The 21,996-nt window shown below is 53.3% G+C and overlaps 10 protein-coding genes across 10 annotated transcripts; 5 read left to right on the top strand and 5 right to left on the bottom strand.

Moving 5' to 3' along the window:
* Positions 1 to 43: 43 nt before the first annotated feature.
* On the bottom strand, positions 44 to 3,884 carry P153DRAFT_390264 (uncharacterized protein; the record flags this gene model as incomplete). Its single annotated transcript, XM_033670909.1, has 2 exons — positions 44 to 2,694; positions 3,827 to 3,884. 2 exons carry the CDS (start codon positions 3,882 to 3,884, stop codon positions 44 to 46), a joined length of 2,709 nt encoding a protein of 902 aa, XP_033519188.1.
* A 529-nt stretch (positions 3,885 to 4,413) lies between these two features.
* P153DRAFT_127296 (uncharacterized protein) lies at positions 4,414 to 6,021 on the top strand. Its single transcript, XM_033662019.1, has 3 exons — positions 4,414 to 4,824; positions 4,871 to 4,969; positions 5,021 to 6,021. Exons 1-3 carry the CDS (start codon positions 4,657 to 4,659, stop codon positions 5,690 to 5,692), a joined length of 939 nt encoding a protein of 312 aa, XP_033519187.1. The 5' UTR covers positions 4,414 to 4,656; the 3' UTR covers positions 5,693 to 6,021.
* Positions 6,022 to 6,047: 26 nt separating this feature from the next.
* P153DRAFT_370703 (protein phosphatase-like protein 2c) lies at positions 6,048 to 8,342 on the top strand. The gene has a single exon (XM_033669100.1). The coding sequence runs from the start codon at positions 6,114 to 6,116 to the stop codon at positions 7,995 to 7,997; it is 1,884 nt and encodes a 627-aa protein (XP_033519186.1). The 5' UTR covers positions 6,048 to 6,113; the 3' UTR covers positions 7,998 to 8,342.
* Positions 8,343 to 8,407: 65 nt separating this feature from the next.
* Positions 8,408 to 11,921, top strand: P153DRAFT_127267 (ARM repeat-containing protein). Its single transcript, XM_033662018.1, has 8 exons — positions 8,408 to 8,792; positions 8,848 to 8,906; positions 8,980 to 9,783; positions 9,847 to 11,025; positions 11,083 to 11,326; positions 11,376 to 11,484; positions 11,535 to 11,743; positions 11,792 to 11,921. The coding sequence occupies exons 1-8, from the start codon at positions 8,753 to 8,755 to the stop codon at positions 11,815 to 11,817; spliced, it is 2,670 nt and encodes an 889-aa protein (XP_033519185.1). The 5' UTR covers positions 8,408 to 8,752; the 3' UTR covers positions 11,818 to 11,921.
* Positions 11,922 to 13,100: 1,179 nt separating this feature from the next.
* Positions 13,101 to 14,031, bottom strand: P153DRAFT_400871 (uncharacterized protein; the record flags this gene model as incomplete). Its single annotated transcript, XM_033671861.1, has 3 exons — positions 13,101 to 13,171; positions 13,226 to 13,930; positions 13,982 to 14,031. 2 exons carry the CDS (start codon positions 14,029 to 14,031, stop codon positions 13,240 to 13,242), a joined length of 741 nt encoding a protein of 246 aa, XP_033519184.1. The 3' UTR covers positions 13,101 to 13,171; positions 13,226 to 13,239.
* Positions 14,032 to 15,861: 1,830 nt separating this feature from the next.
* Positions 15,862 to 16,462, top strand: P153DRAFT_370699 (uncharacterized protein). The gene has a single exon (XM_033669099.1). The coding sequence runs from the start codon at positions 15,942 to 15,944 to the stop codon at positions 16,455 to 16,457; it is 516 nt and encodes a 171-aa protein (XP_033519183.1). The 5' UTR covers positions 15,862 to 15,941; the 3' UTR covers positions 16,458 to 16,462.
* Positions 16,463 to 17,375: 913 nt separating this feature from the next.
* On the bottom strand, positions 17,376 to 18,113 carry P153DRAFT_360965 (uncharacterized protein; the record flags this gene model as incomplete). The annotated part of the gene is made up of 1 exon (XM_033666949.1): positions 17,376 to 18,113. The coding sequence occupies one exon, from the start codon at positions 18,111 to 18,113 to the stop codon at positions 17,376 to 17,378; it is 738 nt and encodes a 245-aa protein (XP_033519182.1).
* A 394-nt stretch (positions 18,114 to 18,507) lies between these two features.
* Positions 18,508 to 19,078, top strand: P153DRAFT_400869 (uncharacterized protein; the record flags this gene model as incomplete). The annotated part of the gene is made up of 2 exons (XM_033671860.1): positions 18,508 to 18,524; positions 18,571 to 19,078. The coding sequence occupies exon 2, from the start codon at positions 18,572 to 18,574 to the stop codon at positions 19,076 to 19,078; it is 507 nt and encodes a 168-aa protein (XP_033519181.1). The 5' UTR covers positions 18,508 to 18,524; position 18,571.
* Positions 19,079 to 19,875: 797 nt separating this feature from the next.
* On the bottom strand, positions 19,876 to 20,283 carry P153DRAFT_390256 (uncharacterized protein; the record flags this gene model as incomplete). The annotated part of the gene is made up of 1 exon (XM_033670908.1): positions 19,876 to 20,283. The coding sequence occupies one exon, from the start codon at positions 20,281 to 20,283 to the stop codon at positions 19,876 to 19,878; it is 408 nt and encodes a 135-aa protein (XP_033519180.1).
* Positions 20,284 to 20,520: 237 nt separating this feature from the next.
* On the bottom strand, positions 20,521 to 21,996 carry P153DRAFT_350048 (uncharacterized protein; the record flags this gene model as incomplete). The annotated part of the gene is made up of 3 exons (XM_033666271.1): positions 20,521 to 21,324; positions 21,383 to 21,595; positions 21,652 to 21,996. Coding segments are annotated over 3 exons (1,148 nt in total), but the record flags the coding sequence as incomplete, so codon positions are not given.

Here is a 21,996-nt window from a genome sequence, read left to right as displayed (position 1 = left end):
ACTGGTCCTTTACATCGTCCCAACAGACAACTCCTACAACCACTCAGCTCCCTCCCTGCTTCGCAGCAATCCGCGCACTCCTACGCTCGCCCGTAGCCCCCGACACTACTCTCGGCGGATCATCGACGCGATACTCTTTCTGCCCGCTGACCGGTTGCCTCTCGAAGCCAGCGTGTTTGGGCTCCTTCGTCCCGTGACTGGGGCTCTTCATGATGCCCCCGCTCGGCGCCAGCCCTGCATTACTCTGGCGTCGTTGCAGGGCGAATAGTTTCTGCACCTCGGGATCGCTTAGAGAGGGGACCTGGGTTTCGGGTTTGGGGAAGTCGTCGATGCTGAGCTCGGGGAAGACGGGGGTGGGGCCAGTGGGGAGCCAGTCCAATTGCGGGTCGAGGAGAGAGAGGTTAGCGGGCGGGCAGCACTGGTCGTCGTGGCACGGGGGAGAGAGGGAGAGAACAGAGCCTGAGTGGGTGTCCAGCACTCGTAGCTGCTGGTCATCGAGGGGGTGACGTGTGCGTTGTCTCTTGCCTGGTGAACCGTCTCCATCTGCATAGGCGTAATCCTCTTCGTCGTCCTCAGTCGGCTTCCTTTTCTTTTGCTTTGGTCTCTTCCTCCCGTTGCCCGCCGTCTCGTCTGCATCCTCTGCTGCTTCCTCCGCCAGGATGTCAGCCAGCTCCCGCTTCAACAAAGACATCCTACGCGTGATCTCCGGATCGCACTCCTCGTACAGCTCCATAAGACTCGCCTCCTTCCCCGCGCTCTTTCTCTTCTTGCCCTTCCCCCTCTTCCTAACCTTCTTATCCACCATCGCCATCTCCAGATCCCCCCGATTAACACCCTGCTGATTAGGCGTCAAAGTGCGCTGCAGAAACTGTTTCTTCAAGCTCCTCGTCTTCGTATCCCAACTCGCCGTACTCATATGATACACCAGCGTATGATCATGCAGCTTACGACTCCCAGGCGCATACTCCTCATGTCGCGGATACTCCCTAAACTCCGTCGTGTCGCGCAGTTTCCCCACAGCCGCGGCTTTGACAAACTTCTTGAGAACGGGCAGCTGCGGCTTGCCCAGGAAGGAGAACGCAGCCTTCCCGTTGGGCTCGAGGGGCATGTCGGATCGGACGTCCGCCCGCACATCGGCTACCTCGCAGATGTACTCGAAGTCTAGGAAGCGCTCCATGCAGTACAGATGCGCGTAGGCCGGGCAGTCATACGGATCGGTCTTTTTGCCGTAGAAAGTGAACTTCTCGTCAAACGCAACGCGGTAGTGGCCCACGTCTATAGTCCCGTCTTGGCCTCCTACTACCCGCTTGGGGCAGTTTTTGAAGAGACACTCCGAGTGCCCCTTTGATCCGTACCGCCTCCCAGAGTCCGCAGGCGTGCGCTGAATCCACAGCACTAGCCCCTTCTTCCCGTCCTTTGGGTACTTGGTGATGTATTCGTGCACCTTGCGCGCGGAGATGGGCGTGTCCTGGAGCTGTTCCGACTCAAAGTTGTGCGCATATTGGAACTGAAATTTGCCTGTTGCCCAGTTGCCGATTGGGAGGGGTTTGAACTTGTACTCGTTGTTCCATTCTTCGATTTTGGCGGTGCGTGTTGTTTCGCCCTGGGTGCTGTTGTTGATGCGCAGCCACCATTTGTCCTTGGGCTTTTGCGGCTTGCAACCTGCGCGGTAGACTTTTACCGTCGCGGGCTTGTCGAGGGAGCTCGTCGAGGAGGCGGCTGAGAAGCGGCGAGAGTCTTCTTCAGAGTGGGTGGAGGTGAGCTTAGGTTTGTTCTTCTTGTTGGTGCCTTTAGGCCGACGGGGTTGCTTGATGGGCCTATCGTCTTCTTCAGAATCGCAGTCTGTACTATCTCGTCCCGGCTTTGATTTGGAGGTATGCTCAACATCTACGTGCTCGTATTGAAGTTGCTGCTGGGAAGTATAATTTTGAGTATAGTCTTCTAGAAATGGGTCTAGCTCAAAACTTTGCTTTGGCTGGTTTATAGGAACATATCCGTGGAACAGGTCAGGTTGAGTGACAAAATAAGGTTGAGTTGGGTACATAAGGTCGGAAGGATCCGGATATATTGAATCGGGGCGCACAAAGGGTTCGTGATAGGGGATAGGTGGGTAAGACCAAAGATGAGGATCATATGGAATCGCAGCGAACCCAGGTGTAGTCTGCGTTGGCTGCACAGGTATTGAATCACATCCTGTTTGAGCAAAGAACGTATCCGCGCTATCCAAAGGGACGACATCTTCAGATGGATAGTTTAGTAGACTGGGGTCAAATGCGTATTGTGGAGTAACTTGCATATCCCCAATCCTTTGATGGCATGTACTCGTTTGATCTTGTGGTTCGACGTTGTTTGGCGTCTCCCACTGTTGGAGAAAGTCAGCGAAAAGTTCCGGATCAGATTGATTGTTGTTTTGATACTGCCGTGTATCATAGTCATTTGCAAATGAGTCGATAGCGTATGTGTTGTTGAACAGGTCGTTCCATACGCTCAAGTCCGAGTCCATATCAACAGGACCCATGTCGACGGGGTAGAGACTAGGTAGACCAATTTGGCCCAAAGCGATGTCATCGTCCACTCGAGGATTAACTTGACTAGTCATGCTCTCTTCTAGAGCAAAAAGGTCCGGGTATTGCTCCATGCAAGCTGCGAGATCCTGATGATGGCTAGTTTGCGTGGATGAAGGGTCATCTAAGTCTGTATGATGGTCAGCTCTCGAGGCTGTTCCGTGATGGATTGCGGATGCAATGTTTGTAGGCGTTGTGTAGAACTCTTGTTAGGGTAGTGAACTGCATAGGTGCGTGTCATGTATATATGGGAGTGTACAACACTCTTTCATCAAGCACAGTGAAGGACCAGATCATGGAGACAAGACAAAGAAAAGTAAACGGTGGGCTTCGAGGCTAATGGCATTGTGCTGAGTTTCCGAGGCAGACAAGAAAGAACAACCAATCACCAGGACTCGGCATTGTCCGTACTCGTGGATAAAGAGTGTTATAACAATCGGACCTACTCGCCCCAAATACTCAATAACACGCTGTGTGGTTGAGTAGAGAAGCAATGAAAGGCAGTCGTAGTATTTGGTGAATAGTTCTACAAGTCCCAGCTACTAAGCCGTACACTACTTAACGAGACCAAGCCGCAATGAGGAGTTTGTATCTGTTTGAGCAAGTCAGCCTTGATGTCCGGAGTACGAACTGGATAGGATGAGAAGCAATTAAAGGGTCGCGATCAGAATTTGAGCAAGGTTATCCACATGATGTTTATCTCGGAACAGGTCTGTGAGTTTTGCTGATATCATCATGAAATAGGGGAAAGAAAAATGGGTGAATACATACCTCATGGGACGGTGATTGGATTTCATCGAAGGCATAGTGCTACTTCGAAGAAGTTGGAACCTACGCTGGTGAGTATGGATATATAGCTGTATGCTACAAATCAGCACGTGGCTGAAAGGCAATTGACCAGACGAGGTAATTCGGTGTCATGGCGTAGAGTGCCTCAGAAAGAGCGACTGATTGAGCTTTTTATCCAGAACCGGCTGTGCAGCGCGTGGTACATGATGGATGAATTGCGAGAGCAGGGAATGCACAAAGGCTGTTGAAACACAGTTGGCGCGAGTGGTGTTGCTTTGTAGACAGTGGTCTTGTCGAATACAATTCGAGGAGTTTTTTCCTGGCGCTAGGAACGGGGGTACTTTAATCCGAAACGCCGATCTTCCGTCTTCCAACTCTATCCACTCCTCGACATCCAGCCCTACAACTCGAGTTTCCGCCTCAGCAATATACTTTTTCGGGTCATTCCTAGTCAATGCCGCCCAAACACGAACCTTCGGCGACTAATTGCGGTATTCCGTGTTTGGTGTGGTCGATGGGTTCTTGAAACATGGTTCGAATGCATCGCGAAACACCACAGCCTTCGGATGTGTACCGAGCGACCCCTCCCTTCTGTTTTTGGACCAGCCTGCAAAGTTCTAGTGTCTCAAAGAATATCACTCTCAAGTCTATCTGTTAGAAAGTTGTGAGGCTGTTGTTTCCCCCTCCGGCTCATCACGTTTCCAGACTCGTCATCTTCTACAGCACCAGAGAACAAGTGTGTTCTGATGGCTAGTCGTGTTGTCCAGACTAAACGTGCTGAAGAGGAATGCATTCTATCGAGCCACCGGATGAACATGAATACTCTCAAGTCTATGCTGTCTGCCGCTTCGTACTTGGGTGACTGGGATGCGCTCTCCAGATTTTACTGTCTTGGTACGCTGGGATCATCCTTTTCTGGACAGTAAGTCCCCGAAACGTGGCTCGAAGTATCTCATGACTAGTTCTGCGATCGCCTACGTATACAGGGACCGTCATGTCTTACTGTTTTCATGGGCGCGTTACCGGGATACAATCCAACCGAAGACATCAAACGCCTGGGGTGCTCACACAGAACTATCCAAGTCCCTGCCGGACAAACAAGCCAATCAATACGATTCGTCACGCTCCAGCATCCGCTACCATCGATTTCGAGACTATTTGCCACGTGCGTCAGGGTATGCCCCGGAGTGATCGTTCGGGCATCTCTGGTTCCGTCTTAAACTTCTTAACACCCACGATGCGCCCCATGTTTTTGAGGTGTCTTCTTTCTTTTTAGTCATTGTAATCTTCTAAAACTGGCGGTATGGCAAGTGTAAACGTTCAAGAGCTGGTTCTGTTGGGCAAAATCGTCTTCGTTCTTATCATAGTACTTGTGCTCTTGTCGTGGATAGCGGTAGCTCTGCGACTATGGGTCAGATTCAAAATAACGAAATCTCCTGGTTGGGACGACGCGGCTATGGTTGTTACTCTGGTATGTTGTGTATTGCTTGTACACGAACTCAAACTCACAAGTGTAGGTGTTGTTTAATGTTTACTGCGCTATCATCTTCGTGATCACTTTTCGCAGCGCTGATGGAGAATTGTTCCACAAAAAGGACCTTCGCGTGAGCCTCATGGTACGTCTTACTACCTATTCTGAAGCTGGGGCCATTACTCACCGAACGCAGTACGTCCAACTAGCCGAAATCTTCTACATCTTGACCACCACTACCCTCAAGATCTCTCTTGGCCTCTTCTTCCTTCGCGTCTTGACCAAGCGATGGCAGACTGCTATCTTCCATGCCATCCTCGGCATATCGGCCATTTATGGGTTGTTCTACGTCTCTATCACCATACTCCAATGCGGCAATCCCGCACGCCTAGCAGACAGCTTCATGCAAGCGGATCGCTGTCTCCCAAAAGCCCTCCTCCTCACTAGCGGCTACGTCTACGGCATCCTGAACATCGTTGCAGACTGGACCTTCGTCCTGATCCCCATCGCGATCCTCATCGACAGCGACATTGACCGTCGAGCCAAGATCTCCGTCAGTATCGTCATGGGTCTCGGCGCGATTGGCAGCGTAGCCAGCATCTTCCGCCTCTTCTACCTTGAGGGCCTGCTAATCGGCGGTGGCGCTCTTTCCGCTGCGTCTGTCAAAGTCACCATCTGGGCCACCGCCGAGCCAGGTACGGGGATCATCGCCGCCTCCGTCGCTATCTGGCGTCCGCTGTTTCGCAAAATGGCAGTAGACGTCCGCGACAAAGTCGGAGTGTACCAGTCGCGAAAAGCTTCGCGCGTAGGCCCCATGCTTGACCCCGGCACGCAGAGCCAAATGTCACGATTACTCTCACATCCGTGATGGCCGTTTCTCGGAAGACGTCCATCTACTCGGAGTGCGAGACCTACTCCTTGAATATGACATTATCCACGCGCAACATAGCGGGTCGTAACTCGCAGATGAGGCATGAGTTCTGTATGCGTAATGCCATAAGTTTAGATATACTTTATAGACGGTCTTAGCGGGGGACGTTCATTCGTTGAAGACCAAAAGTCTATACAACGACTATGATGACTTTTTGTGTCATATGTGCAATTTCTGTGAACATCTGTGGTAAGCCTTGGTGCAGTGCGTTTGAAGTCTTCGTGTATCGTGCTAGGATGGCCGGTGACGAGGTTCAGGAACAGCGGAACCAAGGCCTTACCCCCGAGCATCCCTCGGCCCCAACATGACATAATTCCCTTCTCCACAACGCGATGCGTCCTTTGCGGCCAGGGACAGCATGTGGAAACCGTCAGTCCGTATCCCTAGAGCTAGCCAGAGGCCTCCAACTGCCTCCATCGCCTGCGTCGCCTGCATCCACGCGTCGAGGCCCTCATCCGCGAACCACTTCCCCTCATCCGTAGGGCAATCCGCCCGCCAGCGTCGCTACTTCCACGAGTACTTCATCACCCATCTCCCCTCCACCTCGCTGCATCCAGACTCGGGACCGCAAAATGGAGCGCATCACAGGCTGCCGCGCGATCAGAGCACGCCCTACACGCTGCAAGGATCGAGCAGGTCGCCCGCGGCAGTCGTGGGCGCGTCGCGTGAGATGACCGTGGTGCGGATACCATTGAAGAGGGCGAAGCACCACTTTGGAGTCATGCTGTCACGAGGAACCCGGCCCTACAACGAGGACGCCTTCCAAGCAGGCACCATTGAAGTCCCCGCCTTCGCTAAGCGGCGTCCCACGTCCTTGACGAGGAACAGCAAAGGCGAGTTTGCGAACGCGGTCACGCCGGCGGATAGTGCCAGCGGAGACCCCCAGGTCTTCTATTTTGGCGTCTTCGATGGACATGGAGGCGCCGAGTGCTCAGGCTTCCTGAGAGAGGAGCTGCACAAGTACTTGGAGGATGCATCCCAGCTGTTTGAACTGGAGAGCAGCCTGCCAAAGCAAACGCCCAACCGGCCGACCAGCATGGACGATCCCAACGACGCCTCCAGCAAAATTCGCAGGCAGAAAGACAAGGACAGCCTGAACGCTATCGAGACGCATACCCCGCCTGGCGTAGAACCATTGAAACCGCCAAAATCAGGGAGCGAAGAACAACTCCCGCCTGGAGGTTCCAAGACTGCTGGAAAGCCGGTAGACAGCGACCCACATATCAAGCAATCACAGAGCATACAAAAGGCGGTAGATCTGGAGCGGCAAGTGGTCAGGGATTGGAAGGAGCTGGTAGGCGGGTACTTCAGGCGATTCAAACCAGAGTACTTCTCCAAGTCGGCGGGTGGTCAGGGCCATCCCACCGACGAAGGTGTCACAGGCGATGAATCTGCCTCCGACGATGCGACAACAGGTATCGGCATCGAGACAGTCCTCCAATACGCCTTCCTCAAAGCAGACTACGACTTTGTTGCCGCTCAGGTTGGCAAGCAGGAGGAAGACGCCGTCCGCGCAGACAAAGCTCTCAACGATGATGACATCCTAGGACACCCTTCACGCACAACCCACCAAATCGGTGGTCCAAAGCGCTTCCTGGGTGGAAGCACGTGCAGCATTGCCCTCATCTCTACACCAACGCCTTCGCCATACTGGCATCCTTCCTCCCCATCCTCCCTCATCACCGCGCACGTCGGTGACACTCGCATCCTCCTCTGCGATACCGCTACCGGACTTGCCGTACCCCTGACATCCAATCACCACCCATCTCTACCTGAAGAGGCTACTCGTCTTCGTCGCTACGCCGGCGCCTTCGTGACCGACTCGTTTGGCGAGGAACGTATCTCTGGCCTCGCCAACACACGCGCATTTGGCGACATGGCATCAAAGCGTGTCGGCGTCTCTGCCGAGCCCGAGGTCCGTCGCATTGAGCTCTCGCCTGCCGAGTACTCGTTCGTGGTTCTCTGTTCCGACGGCGTGTCCGGTCATCTCTCAGACCAGGAGATTGTCGATGTCGTGAAAGAAGCCAGGACGCCAGAACAGGGTGCAAGAGACCTCGTCAGCTTTGCGGTAGAGACATCGACCGGGAGCGAGGGCGCAGACAACGCAACGGGACTGGTCGTGAGACTGGGCGGATGGGAGAGGAGGGGCGAGGGAGGGCTGGGATCCATGGGCACGAAGGAGATGCGGGACTGGAGGAAGCAGGAGGCCGAAGACCCGAGGGCGGGGAGGAGGTTTACATGACAAGAGCGATCTGCGTACTTGGCGTTTGGTGCAGTTTGGGGTGCGGTTGGATTGCTAGCATCTGTACATACTACCTACGATCATCACCATGTTCTTTTTCTCCACTGCTTCCACCTTGAGCTCGACGTGGCAGCCTAGCGGCCCGTCTGCCAGACACGTTGTCCAATGGCTGAGCGGTGATTGACCGTGCAGCAGGCGGCCGCTTGCGATCCACGACGGCCTGGAGATGAGATGTCTCGATCTGAGGCCGTGTAATAGGCAGGCCAACAGAATCGTGACATGTACCTGGCGCAGGGCTGCGCTGCGTGGGGGCGATCTGGGGTGGAAAGCACGTCCCAAGCGAGCCAATGCGGTTGCCAGGGCGTTAAGGAGCGCCTCCCTCGAGCTGTGTGAACTGTCCACAACGGCGCCTGGAAGCGACTAGAAATTCCCGTCAGCCTTGACCGCACGTATCTTGCTCGAGCAAGCTGTTTGTGTTTGTCTTGCTGACACGCTTTTGCGCTGCACAACAGACTCCTTCTCCAAAATCGGCGCTGTGCCCCACTATCCGTCCGATCGAAACAGAGAAAACACGTGCAATTGGTAGTTTGGCCCTGCCTTTGACTACTTTCGCTTCAACCTACGAGCACCCACCACAAGCCTCTGACTTCTTCCTTCTCGCCGCAACTACTCCTGCCTCACCTGCCTCTGCGGCACCTTTACTCGCTCCACCGCCGAATACCCCTCTTTAAGTCTTTGAAGCACCCTCCGCAATCATGGATATCAACCAGGTGTTGGAGGGGACTTTCTCCCCTGGTATGTTGCTTTTTCCACGTTCCTGGGCATACCCAGCCTCGACTAACTGTCTCAGATGTCAACATCCGCACGAGTGCCGAGCAGCAGCTCACACAGGCCGCCGACTCCAACTTTGTAAGTCTCCCCGCGGCAGCAGCCTACGTGTGCCTCACCGAAACATGGCACTGACAGGCCCGTTTCATTTTAGTCACAATACTTGCAAGTCCTCGGTGGCGAGCTCGCAAATGAGCAGGCACAGGCTCAGATCCGGACAGCCGCCGCGTTGGCGCTCAAGAATGCCTTCACCGCACGCGAGTACGCCCGGTTACGTCAGGTTCAGGAGCGATGGCTTGGCTTGGAACCCCAGATCAAGCAGGAAGTCAAGGCCATGGCCCTCCGCACACTGTCCACACCAGCAAGGGGTGTAGGGCAGTCCGCCGCCCAGTTCATCGCCTCCGTCGCTGCCATCGAGTTACCCCGCAACCAATGGCCGGAGCTCATGCCCACACTGGTGGAGAGCGTTGGACAGGGCAACGACAGCCAGAAGCAGGCTTCGCTCATTACAATCGGCTTTGTTTGCGACACAGACGACGTGGAGCTGAGGGAGGCGCTGGCACACCACTCGAACGCCATCTTGACCGCGGTCGTCCAGGGGGCTCGCAAAGAGGAGACGAACAACGACGTCCGCGTTGCAGCCATCAACGCGCTCAGCGACTCGATCGAGTTTGTGCGATCGAACTTTGACAACGAGGGCGAGCGCAACTACATCATGCAAGTCATCTGCGAGGCTACACAAGCGGATGACAGCCGCATCCAGCAAGGCGCATACGGAACCCTGAACCGCATCATGGGTCTTTACTATGACAAGATGCGGTTCTACATGGAGAAGGCTCTCTTTGGGCTTACCATTCAAGGCATGAAGAGTGAGGAAGAGGACGTTGCCAAGCTTGCCGTTGAGTTCTGGTGCACTGTTTGCGAGGAGGAAATCGCAATTGAAGATGACAACACACAGGTATGTGACACGTGACTCCTGCAGACGGTAAACTTCCCGCGAGAAAAGCTGACACGTCGACAGGCTCATGCTGAGGGTTCCACTGAACTGAGGGAATACTTTAACTTTGCTCGGGTCGCCACACAGGAGGTCGTCCCGGTACTGCTGGAGCTGCTTGCCAAGCAAGACGAGGATGCTGACGACAACGAGTACAACACGGCTCGCGCTGCATACCAATGTCTGCAGCTGTGGGCTCAGTGCGTTGGCGCAGGCGTCATGCCTCCGGTGCTCGCTTTTATCGAGAAGTACATCCGCTCGGAAGACTGGCACTACCGAGACGCGTCCGTTTCCGCGTTCGGCGCCATCATGGAAGGCCCTGAGGAGTCTGTCTTGGATCCCATCGTCAAGCAAGCCTTGCCCACGCTTATTGGGATGATGGATGACCAGAGCATCCACGTCAAGGACTCGGCAGCGTACGCTCTGGGCCGCATTTGCGAGGCTGTCCCGAGTGCTCTAGATGCACAACAGCACCTCCCGCCCTTGATTGGAGCATTATTCAACGGCCTGTCCAGTAGCCCCAAGATGGCCGCGTCTTGCTGCTGGTCGCTGATGAACTTGGCCGACCAATTTGCAGGAGAGCCGGGATGCTCGAGCAACCCGCTGTCGCCACACTTTGCGCAAAGCGTGCAGCAGCTCTTGCAGGTCACTGAACGCGGTGATGCAGACAACCAGCTGAGGACTGCAGCTTATGAAGTGCTCAACTCCTTTGTGAACAACGCTGCTGGCGACAGTGTTCCTCTCGTCAACGAGCTGGCCAACGTCATTCTTGAACGCTTAGAGAAGTCCATCGGCCTGCAGCAACAGGTTGTCAGCGTCGAAGATAAACTTACTCTCGAGGAAATGCAGACCAGCTTGGCCAGCGTCGTCATGTCTATTGTTCAGCGTCTAGAAGGCGACGTGAGGCCTCAGTCGGATCGCATCATGCAGATTCTGCTCGGTACTCTGTCCTCTCTACCACCAAAGTCCAGCGTCCCAGACACCGTCTTTGCCGCCATTGGATCCATTGCTACCGCGCTCGAGGATGATTTCCAGAAATACATGGAGGCTTTCTCGCCTTTCCTGTACAACGCCCTCAACAACCAGGAGGAGCCTGGTCTTTGCTCCATGGCAATTGGGTTGGTTGCTGATATCACTCGATCGTTGGGCGAGAACGTCCAGCCTTACTGTGATGCTTTCATGAACTCTCTCCTCAACAATCTCCGCGTAAGTCCTACAACAGAACGAGGTGTTGCATTATCGAACACTAACGCGTATCAACAGAGCCCTGCTCTTGGCAACCAGCTCAAGCCAGCTATCCTGCAATGCTTTGGTGACATTGCTCACGCCATCCACGGTTCCTTCGAGACATATCTCCCTGTTGTCGCCACAGTGCTTCAGCAGGCTGGCCAAGTGACCCTGACTACCGAGAACAACTACGAGATGATGGACTACATCACGTCGCTGCGGGAGGGTATTGTCGATGCATGGGACGGTTGCATCAACGCTATGAAGGCGAGTGGCAAGAGTGAGTTCTCCCCCGTCTGCTTTATTCAAATGAATGCTCACAATCATAGCCGATCTCATGATCCCATACGTGGAATCAATCTTTGAGCTTCTCCGTACCATTCAGTCGGACAGCAACCGAACTGAAGGTCTTCTTCGATCTGCATGCGGTGTCATCGGGTAAGTCGTGGTTGGGTTTGATCGGTTCGATGCTTACTAACTTTTCCCAGTGATCTCGCGGACGCGTTTCCCAATGGTGAATTCAGGGATCACTTCCGTCCTGAGTTCCTTACTGCGATGGCAAGAGAGGCCCGAGCGAACCAGGAGTTCAGCGGCCGCACGCGCGACACCGGCCGGTGGGCTCGCGAACAGATCAAGCGCCAAGTCGGTACGAACAATCCTTTTCTTAGGTTCTCTTCAAACGTCGATACCATCAACGGTCGATCATTCTACTCCTACTATATGTCACGGCACTGACGACCACCAGGTGGCAATCAAGGTGTGATGGCCTGAACGCCATAATCCTCCCCTCCCCCAGCTTGGTGAGTTCGAGCTGTGGGTTGGTCAACATGCTAGACTTGATCTCCGTGAAAAGTCTGCTCTAGCCCTTGACTAAAGGAGAAGCCCGCAGCTCCCACCCACCCCCAAAGCCCAGGATTACCCGCAAGAACGCCGTCGAGACCGAACTTGCGTCTGCCCGCCCAAACCTCGTCCCTCCCGCATGATCTGGGTAGTATCACTCCTTCTCGTGATTAGGCATTCTGGAAGAAGTCGCTTCTGGGCCGTTGTCGAATTCAGTGAGGAAAGACGATGGCGATGTGTTTCGTCTCACGGCCAGCCTATGCCCGTTCCGACTATCCTCGCCCACACGACCCAGACCCGACGCCCCGACCCCGAGCCCCCCGAGCACGATTATCGCGATGACAGGAACCACCGCCCCGGCCCCAATACCCCATCCCACCCCGTGTGCATCCAGCCACCCTCACACCCTCAGCACGCACAGCACAGCACAGCACAGCACGTCTCCGAAGAAGTCATGTAGCACCAAAAGTCTTGTAAGGCGGGTCCAAGAGGGCCTTTGCCAGGAGAAGTTAGATATCCGTTTTCTTCACCCACGTTGGTCATTTGTAGGGCGTTTTGTACGACTATCGAGTTTGTTTGTTGAGTTAGGCGGTGGCCCTTAATGCAGATTGATATGCATTGTGTTGTCTTTGCATTGTGATGTCGTGAGTGCCCGTCTTCGAGTGCTGATGTGGGGGTTATCGGCGGGACTGCAAGTATATGTGATGCAGTAGCTCTCGGTCAAGTGCACTGGCGGGAAGTCAGCTGCGTTCTTGCAAAACTACGCTCTTGAATTTGAGATGGTGTCTGTTAGGCATATACTGCTAGATATTCAGGTATAAGACTTCTACGCTGATTTTGCTTGTAGTTGTTGAGCTGTTGCAAGATTTAGCTGCATCTTAGTTCCTCGTTTTTCGATCAACTGAAGGTAGTAAGGAGATCATGGAGTGGGTTCCTGCTGGCGCATGTGTGAGAGGACGTTGACGAAGTGGGAAGTGATTGATAAATAGCCAGTAAATGTGTTTGTCAACTACTCTTCTAGGATTGTGTTGAGAAGAGAAGATGGTCGGTTCAGCGTATTCTATAGGGAGGGGTGGTGTTGGGGGTGGGATGATTGCACGAAGCATAGGATGATGGGAATGCATGTGTATTGGTCTATCTCTAGCTAACTCGGCTGGTGTGCATGTATAGGCTACGCTGAGGACAAACCCCGCGGCGTGCTGCGGTTGCTAGTCGTCGTGTAGCAGGTGGGTAGGTGGAGGGACTGAAGTGGGAAAGTGTGTGCCCATGTGTGGGTCGCCGTGGTCTGGGTGCTGAGCAGTTAGTATAGTGCGCTCATGGGTGGGGGTGTACAACTTACAGTGGTCGAGATGCTCAGGCGAAGAACCTCTTCTTCGTCTTGTAACAGGGACTGTTGTTCAGAGTATGCTCGTGATACCTGCAGGGCTTCAGATCCTTGAAGAAGTCGTTGACGCTCTGCGCTTGGAATATACGTAGTTTCGCCGGCGGACCAATGTAAACCAGGAGATCCGCCAAGAACTCTGCGGGCTGCTCTTTCAAAACTTTTATTTGAAAGAAAGGATTGGGCCAAACATGTGCGACAGCGTGTACAACCAGTTCTCGATGAGGGGAAGTTGCTAAAGAGAAATCATACACCGACTCAACTAGATGTATAGAGAAGGCGAGTTCTAACCGAGCCTTCTCAATGAGCATGTCGATCAATGCGTCCTTGAAGTCCAGATCTTGGAGGAAACTGCCCAGTACATAGCAACTATGCCACTTATCCAGCTCATGATCAGGAATGAGATCATCCTCATCCTTGTCGCTCTTGTCGTTGTCTTCCATGATGTAGAACTTCCCGCTATAGAGCCATTTGACGTATATACCGAACGCCGTGACATCTGTCTCAGGTAGCTGGACGGTCCGGGTAGAGCTCTCCTCCCAGTCACCACTCAGCGCTTTCTTGAAGAACTCGGAGCTTATCGTGAGCTGATCTTGGTGTACTAAGAACTTCTTCACCTCTTCGTCTTCGCCGACAAGGACAGTAATGATAGTCGACCAAAAGCTGGTCATATCAGTATTGACACTGTATAGCGTTCGATCAAGGAGCACTTACCCAGGCCCATCCGCCATCGAGCGCCTCAGCTTCGTTTCCGGACCGTTCATGGTGCGCTCCTTTGAAGACTTTTTGTCGCTCGTTGTGAGATGTAGTGTCAGTGTTACAGGGAAGAGCAGCGAGGAGGGGCGGGTGGTGCTTTTATATCCCCAAGGCCAATCAACTCCGTAGCGGTCAAGGTGCGATCAGGATCGCTAGACCCGCAGTGAAAGAACGAAGTGGACCTTTAATCGCACTGTAAAGCGGACAATTCCACACTCTTGGCTGCGGAAGTCCAAAATAGGATTTTGCCTGTTCTCAAGTTACATTGCCCATCTAGAACCTCATAAGTGAATGAGGAGGTGCCCGTTATCAAGCATACAGGTCTAGGGAGCCCTTTCACTGCACACACCTTGGCGCCCCGCCGAGTTCAAATGCAAACGCCCCCGTTGTTTTTCTGCGCACCTCTCTTTACCCCACCTCATCCACTTCATTCCACTGCAAACACACATTTACGTCACCGATAGTCTTGACAGTTGGACGATCAGTCTCGACACACAGATCCGAGTTCCTATCAAACACTTCTTCTCGACATCTCAACACAGGCGTCTCCGGTGAACCAAAACTGCGCAAACACATCTATCAGATCAACATGGCGACACACGACTCCGGAGGGTGCGATAAGGAGCATAGTGACACAACAGAACAGCACGACCAGCTGACCGCGAGGCTTGTTGCAGCCTTGCAAGCCTCCGCTCAGACACTAGACCTGGATTTGAACACCAGTCAGACAGTGGAACCGCTCCTGGCCGCATATATCAGTACCATATCGACCGAGGTGATGACACTGAGACGTCAGAATGCGGCCATCTTGGAGACTCAAACCAGCAACAATGCCAATCTGAACAAGGAGGTTGTGCTCAAAAACGTTTGTAGGCTGGGCAGGGAGTTTGTCGACAGCGTGTGCAAAGTTACTGGCGTCCCCATGGACAACCTCCCACAGGACAGCAACATCATCGAGGATTCCGTAGTGGACACTGGGATGTTTTTCGATGCGCGCTTGGACGACGTGCGCAAGGCTCTCGCCAGCCAGGAGACGGCAAACGTTGCTCAATTCAACAAGTTCATGGGCGCCGTGCTCGCGCAGCTGAACACACTGATGGAAAGTGTGAGTCCGGAGGCTCGGTGGCAGCCAAAGTTACAGCTTTCGAGGTATGCTGATATCGAGTCGACTAATGTCTGCGATTGGATAGTATTGCAGCTCCAGAACGTCGAGAAAGCCATGGACGAGCTGAAAAAGGCGTCTGAGGCATCAAAGACGGCTCTCAACGACCTTGTCGTCCGCACGACTGCCGTTTTCCGGGACATGTTCATCCAGTGCGAGATTCCGGTACGCGACTGGCCAGAGCTATCTGGTGATCTGGTACTGGTCGCTATGGCGTTCTACAATACCTTGCCTGTCAGCATGAGCAACAAACTCCAGTCCAAGGAAGCGGCTATGACGCAAATCCGAACCCAGCTCGCAGATTCCAGGAGGGACTTGAGAGAATTTCTAACGGCTGTGTATGTGTCTCTGGTGGAGCTGTACCGGGACATGGGCCTCGACTCGACGAAAATGAGGTGTCCGCAACCCATCGACGGCGTGGATGTCATAATATCCTGGTGTGGCCTTCATTTCAGGGAGCTCTCCGAGAAATGGAGCATCGCTGAGACGAAACGCGTGCAGCTGCTCCTCTGCACGCTGGAACAATTCGCACATGATGCATTCCGTGCCACTGGCAACACAACGGTCTGGCCGAAGCCTACCTTCGAGACCTGTGACATTTGGACGAGAAACCGCTCTAACGGGCTTCGCAACATTCTCACATCAGAGCGTCGCCACGTCGAAGGCCGGATTCAGTCTCTCATCGACCATACGAACAAGATGCCAATGGTAGTCTCAAAGACGTTGGTGGCAGTCTCGCAGACGACGGTTCCAACTATGCCCGAGTTGCCCCAGATCACGCTCGAATGGACCACGGAAGACCTTCAACAACACGCAGAGTTCATGCACTGGTTCAACGAGCAAGTGACCGCCCAGCGGGAGGATGTGGCGCGGCAGCACGAGGATGAAGTGAGCAGTTTGCACGAGAACTACAACAAGCTCATCATCGATGTGAGCGAAAGTTTGTCGTTCCGTCTAATCTTACTTTCTCAGCATCTGTACGCCAAAGAAGAGCTACGCGAGCTCAAACTCGTGGACTCCACCACCTTGGAATACGGACATGCAAACGCCCACGAAATCGACGCCTGGGTGATGGAGTTGTGCTTGAAGATGGCCGAGCGTCTTAACAAGGATTATTCTCGGTACGATCAGGCTCTGCGGATGCTAGGGGACAAACAAGAGCCTAGCGCGATGAGGGCACTTGATGTTGAGAGCTATCAAGCGGAGGCTTACGAAGCTTTTCAGAAGGTTCAGAAGCAGACTTTGGAGCTGAAGAGGCTTGCGGGATTGTGAGTCGGTGATGGATACGGCGGTTCGCGGATACGGCGACTGACGAACACAATGGTTGACGGACATGGTTGATGGACATGATGGCTCACGGATACGACGTCGTTGACAGACATGCCTGTCGTTTCACACAGAATCGATGGACATAGTCGACAAGCAAGATATCCAAGGCCGCGCAGCATGTCATCCTGTATAGTAGTGCAGCACACATAGACGAACCATGATTTCTTTAGTTCTTGCTGTTTCCCATGTGACGACACCGCTCAACATGTGCGGCGCTCGTGAAGGTAGTTTCAAGTGAAGTTTTCCAGCCCCTAGACAACTACATACAAAGTTTTTGTGACAATTACATACATCAGCTATCACCGGTATACTCCTCAGGTACTCTGACTGCGATAGTTGTTGTAGGGTTAGCACGTCACTGATATGCATGGAACGCAAGTTGGGGCAAATTCTTTTAACCCTGTGGCAACTACATACAAAGTTGGTGTGGAGCTCATGTCCCTCAGCTATCTCCGGTATACGCCTCACTTGCTCTGACTGTAGCAGTCATTTCGTTGTTAACACCCCACCGAGAAGCACATCATCTACTCGCGCCGTCCTCGCAACTTCTCCGCCGCGTACCTCTCATACTTCTCGAACTCCTCGTAGTGCTCTGGAAAATACTCCTTGATACAGTCCATGGGTGCGATTGCGCGAAAGTTCTTGGCCTTCTGTAGATTTAGACAAGCTAAAGAGGACCACAGTCACAAAAAAGGGTAGAAATTGTGACTCCAATCCAGGTATACATTATTATTTAGAGACAGTCATCAATATTTAGAGACAGTACATGCTTCACGACCATAAACGTCAAGTCCCTTCCGCCAATTTACTGACCCTTGATGTTCAACTCCCTGCTCGTGCTTCGTGGGGGGGGCCGAGCGGTCAATCGCGAGGCTCGGGTGCTGTGGGGAGCTGGTCGACTGTCGATGCACCAGGATCCGATCGGACAATCTGCTGAAGATCCAACTGTTGGCTGGTGGCGGTCTGCACAGGACACGCTGGCACTGGTGTCGTCAGGGAGCCAGTCACACGAGAAGGACCAGATAGAGTAGATAGGTCCGGAAAGCGAGCTCGTCCACGTAGGGGAGGAAGATACCGCGGGCCAGATGAACCCGGCGGGCGAAACAGAGCAGACGGGAGAACAGCCCTAGACATGTCGCTGTCCTCGGACTTGCGTGGCGATGAGAACTTCTTCGATTCTGATCCGTCTTGGCCGCTGGAGTGAGGGCGTTTGGGGGTTTGCTTCGGCAGGGGCTGGATGTGCTTGGTCAGCTCGAGCACCTCGTCAGCCTCAGTAAGGCATGGCGTCAATGATCCAATAATCATCTGTCTGTCGTGCATATCGGCCAGCCTCTTCTCTATTCGCTTCTGTTCCTTGCGAATGGGCTTGAGACTAGGCCTATCAAGTGGGTGGCGATATGCCTTCTCCTCCGCCTCCGTCATGTAGAGCTTGGGTTCGAATGGAATGTAGCTGCCGCTGCCTTGGGTATTGGTGGCATTTTCCGCGGCGTCCTGGGTGGGCATCTTGTCGTCGACGGCTCTCGCTTTGCCTTTATCTTGAGGGGCTGGTGGCTGCTCGTCATTATAGTCGTCAGGAGCTGTTGGTTGGTTGTCGTCCATTATGGCGGTTGAGCGGTGTGGAGGTGCGGCAAGACAGCAAACGACAGGTCAGGCACTGTTATATAGTGATCCCGTGCGCAAGCTTTCACCGTAAAGTAGCACGGCTTTCCCGCTCACGCTCGTTCTCAGTCAGCTCCTTCGCTGGAGGCTGGAGCATTCCTGGGGCTGAGAAACTCTTGTTTGCGCTTCGAGATATCACTGGGAGATACCATGATATGGTAGTGCGACGTGATCTTGTGTTTCCATCATTTCGCGTGCTTCATCATACCTTCTTTCACTGCGGTTTGTTTAGCGAACCACTAGTTTGAAACCGACGGATACATGAAGGTAGAAATTGCCGTTGCTGCCCCTCTCTGTCAACTGCTCCCTCACCTCGACGACTCTCCCGATCAACCCACTACCTGCTCAAATGTATGTTGCATTGAACGAAAATGAGACAACAAGCTTACCATTACAGAATGAATTCTACCTTCAACGACAACGACAACGACAACGGCAATGACAAGGGCAAGGGCAAAGCAGCTCACGACATGCCTGACGCTTCTACCTTCGACAACAAGAGCAAGGACAAGGGAGAGCCTGCGGCAGCCGATGACACAGTCATTATGGAGGACTGGACCGACGATGAAGAGCTCATCGAAGCCTTCCAAGCCTTCCGACGTCGCCGTAGGGCCAGGGCATGCCCAACCGAGGTGGCTCTGGTAGAATCAGTCATGGCCATTCTAGCTAGGCAAAAGGAGTTGCTCCGCCTCAGTGCTCGCCTTGCCGAGTACGAGGGATGCGAGGCCATCATAGCGAACACCAAAATCTATGAAGAAATGACAGAGCTTCTCATCAAGGTCAAGCAGGAGAGGGAGACGAATCGTTCCAGCGACCCCGACGAAGCTCTCACCAAACAGCTCCATGAGCTCAACTCTCGGCTCCAAGATCTCCCCAAGCCACATTTCAAAGAAGAAAAGGAGTAGGAGGGGAAAAAGATGACGGTGATGTGCAGATGTGTGGGCGTGACGAACTGGAGGAATGATATCACGATGACAAACATTCATGAATGAAGGACTGTCAATATCCGGCGAAGGACTTTCAGATTACTCTGTGCAACAGAACATGACTGTTCGATACATAGCCAAAGAACTTCGATCTTACACTGTATACCAAAGAAATATGACTGGCTCTGTGAAAACCGTGAAAATGTTTGTATCCAATTATACAGCCATGGAGTTCCTTCGTAGAAACTGGAAGTTGTGGCCAGGATACAATGTAAGTCTAGCGCTGAGGATACATATTTTGTACTCTTCCCCAACATCGGATAGTCTGATTTTATCCATATCAACAAATACGATGAATGCTCTAGAGCTCGAAAAGTCGAACGAACATATCACGAAAACTACACTATCAACATACGTGAGTAGTCCCCAATTCTAACCTTTACAGTAGAAGACCCCTTTCTCTGAACGTGCAGTTCTGATTTATCATAGCAACACCTGTCCTACCTCGGAATTGAATGAGCATGCACAAGAGCTGGCAGGACAAACATTGCTTCGGAATGTCTGATCTTCAAGCCAAACAACAAGTCTGTAAACCCTTCGTTGGGGAAGCTGAAACGATAAGATGAGCAATGTTACTATGGGTTAAGTATAATACCACGAATCAATCATGCCTTACAAAAGTGATAAACCAAGCATAGCATAAGAACACCCATAAACACCAAAAACGCCATTCCCAAACAAACTCTTCAAAACTCAAAAACACCGTCTCCCCTCCCCTACAGCAGTTTCAAAAAAACATCCCCCCTGCTCCTCTGCTCCGCTTCCCTCTCCTTCTCCTCCTCAGTCTTCTCCTTAACAACGACAACATTGTACTTCGCCACCACCTGTCTAAGCGGCAGCACACGCGCCTGTAGCTCCTCCTTTGCGAGCGGGATGCCTTTTGCGAACTCAAGGGGGGTGTTGGGCTGGGAGCCGGTGGGGTGCCAGGCCGGTCTATCGGGGGTGGCTGTGGCGGTGAAGATGGCGTGGGAGGTGAGGGCGTGGGAGGGGCGAGGGGCGGTGGGGGGGAGCCAGAGGAGGGAGGCGTGGGCTGAGAGGGTGGGGATTCCTGGGGGGATGGGGATGAGAGGTGGGGGAGAGGGGAGGGGGGTGGGCGGTGGTGTTGGGGTGTTGGTTAGGGGCATGGTTGTGGTTTTGTGATATTGGAGTTGATGGGGTTGTTTGAGTATTTCCGGGCGAGGAGGATTAATGTATTTTATGGGAGGGGATGTTTCGGGGTGTGCATAGTGAGGGGGTATAGATGGGAGGGATGCTGGTAGAGTGAAGTGAAATAGGCGGCACAATGAGTTGGATTTGGTGGTGAGTTGCGTGGTTGGGAAGGAAGGGAGGAGGCGCATTGTGCTTTCACTGCTCTGTTTTGTCTTATTTTGAAATGAGTTGAAATGAGCAAAAGTAACATGACAACAGTGATTCTAGGTCAGTATGAATGTGTAGTAAAGATATCGAATCCAGACATTCAAAAGTAGACCACGTAATGTAAAAGACGACAATCTCCCATGTAAACAGAAACAAAACTCACATCTACAATCATGTATTCTGCACAACACATCCACCCTCCCAGACACTGTGACTTCTTCACCGCCTCCCCCCACTCGCCGACAAAATACACCCATCCACACACTCCACATCCGTAGAATTATACGCAATCTGCCCCACGCTACCCCCGGGCTCAATACTCGGATCCCTGGGACTCTGAAACATGCGCCCATCCGCGGGCGAATACAGCGTCTCCAGCACATCCCCAAACGGATTCAGCACATTAGCAATAGCCTGGCCCTTGACCACAACCTCATCAACACCCACCAGCCGCTCGACAAACCCGCCAAACCGCGTCGTCGTATCATGCAACGTATTAGCAATATACACATTGCTCAGGTCCGGCTCGACAGTTGCATTGGACGGCGCGATGTGCAGGTCGAGCATGACGCGGTTTATGAACGCGACGGCGCGGTCGATCAGGCTTGTGTTCCAGACTTTGGCTTGCCCCATCTCTACGGTTATGGAGGGGATGCCGTGGGTTACGAAGGTGGTTTCTATGGAGCCGGGCTCGCCGACGTCGATCTTGAGTGTGTCGGGTTGGAGCAGTTTGGCTAGGCGCGAGACGTAGGGGGCGCGGAAGTCGGCGTAGCACCAGAGGGAGGTTTCGCCGCCTGAGCTGGGTGTGTCTGGGGGGTGTGAGTGCTTGCTTGTTTGTTTACTTGGGTGGGTGGGTGGTGGGCTTACGAAGATCAATACCTACATCGACTTGCGATGTGTTGCCCCAGAGGTAGTTCCAGATATTATACGCCAGCAGCTGCGGTCCACTCCCCCCCTCTTCCGCGGCGGTACCAGGAAAGACCCGGTTAACATTCGTCAGGAAACCCGTCGCGCCCGCCGTGAAGTAGTTCCGCTGATTGAGATAAATCCCCATTGGATTGACCGTCGGAAGTCCAATAACTACCCGCCCATCAGCAACCCACCCATCACACAGAATGCGAAAAAACAGCACATACCCGTCCCATTAAGCGTCCCCACCTCACCCTCAAGCTGCTTAAAAATCCTCTGCACAACCCTCACAGGATTCAGCTCATCCCCATGAATCGACCCCGAAAGCGACAGCTTCTTCCCGCTCGTCAAACTCTCGGGCGTCCCGCGCGCTACGAAAACAGGAATATGCACGGGATGTCCGCCATTGAGTTCGCCTGCGCGCAGATAGTATTTTGTTACGCTTCGTGGCGGCACGTCCGCGAGATTGAGGTCGTGGATAACCGGGATGCCGTTCAGGATGTCGCCTGTGAAGTTTACGGCGCTGGCGAGAGCTGCGAGGCTTGCGAGTGTGGGGATGGCGAGATGCATTG

Source organism: Dothidotthia symphoricarpi (assembly GCF_010015815.1).
Source record: "Dothidotthia symphoricarpi CBS 119687 unplaced genomic scaffold P153scaffold_22, whole genome shotgun sequence".
NCBI lineage: Eukaryota > Fungi > Ascomycota > Dothideomycetes > Pleosporales > Dothidotthiaceae > Dothidotthia > Dothidotthia symphoricarpi.
Note: the sequence above shows the minus strand (reverse complement) of the source record. Positions and strands in the feature narration are given on the sequence as shown.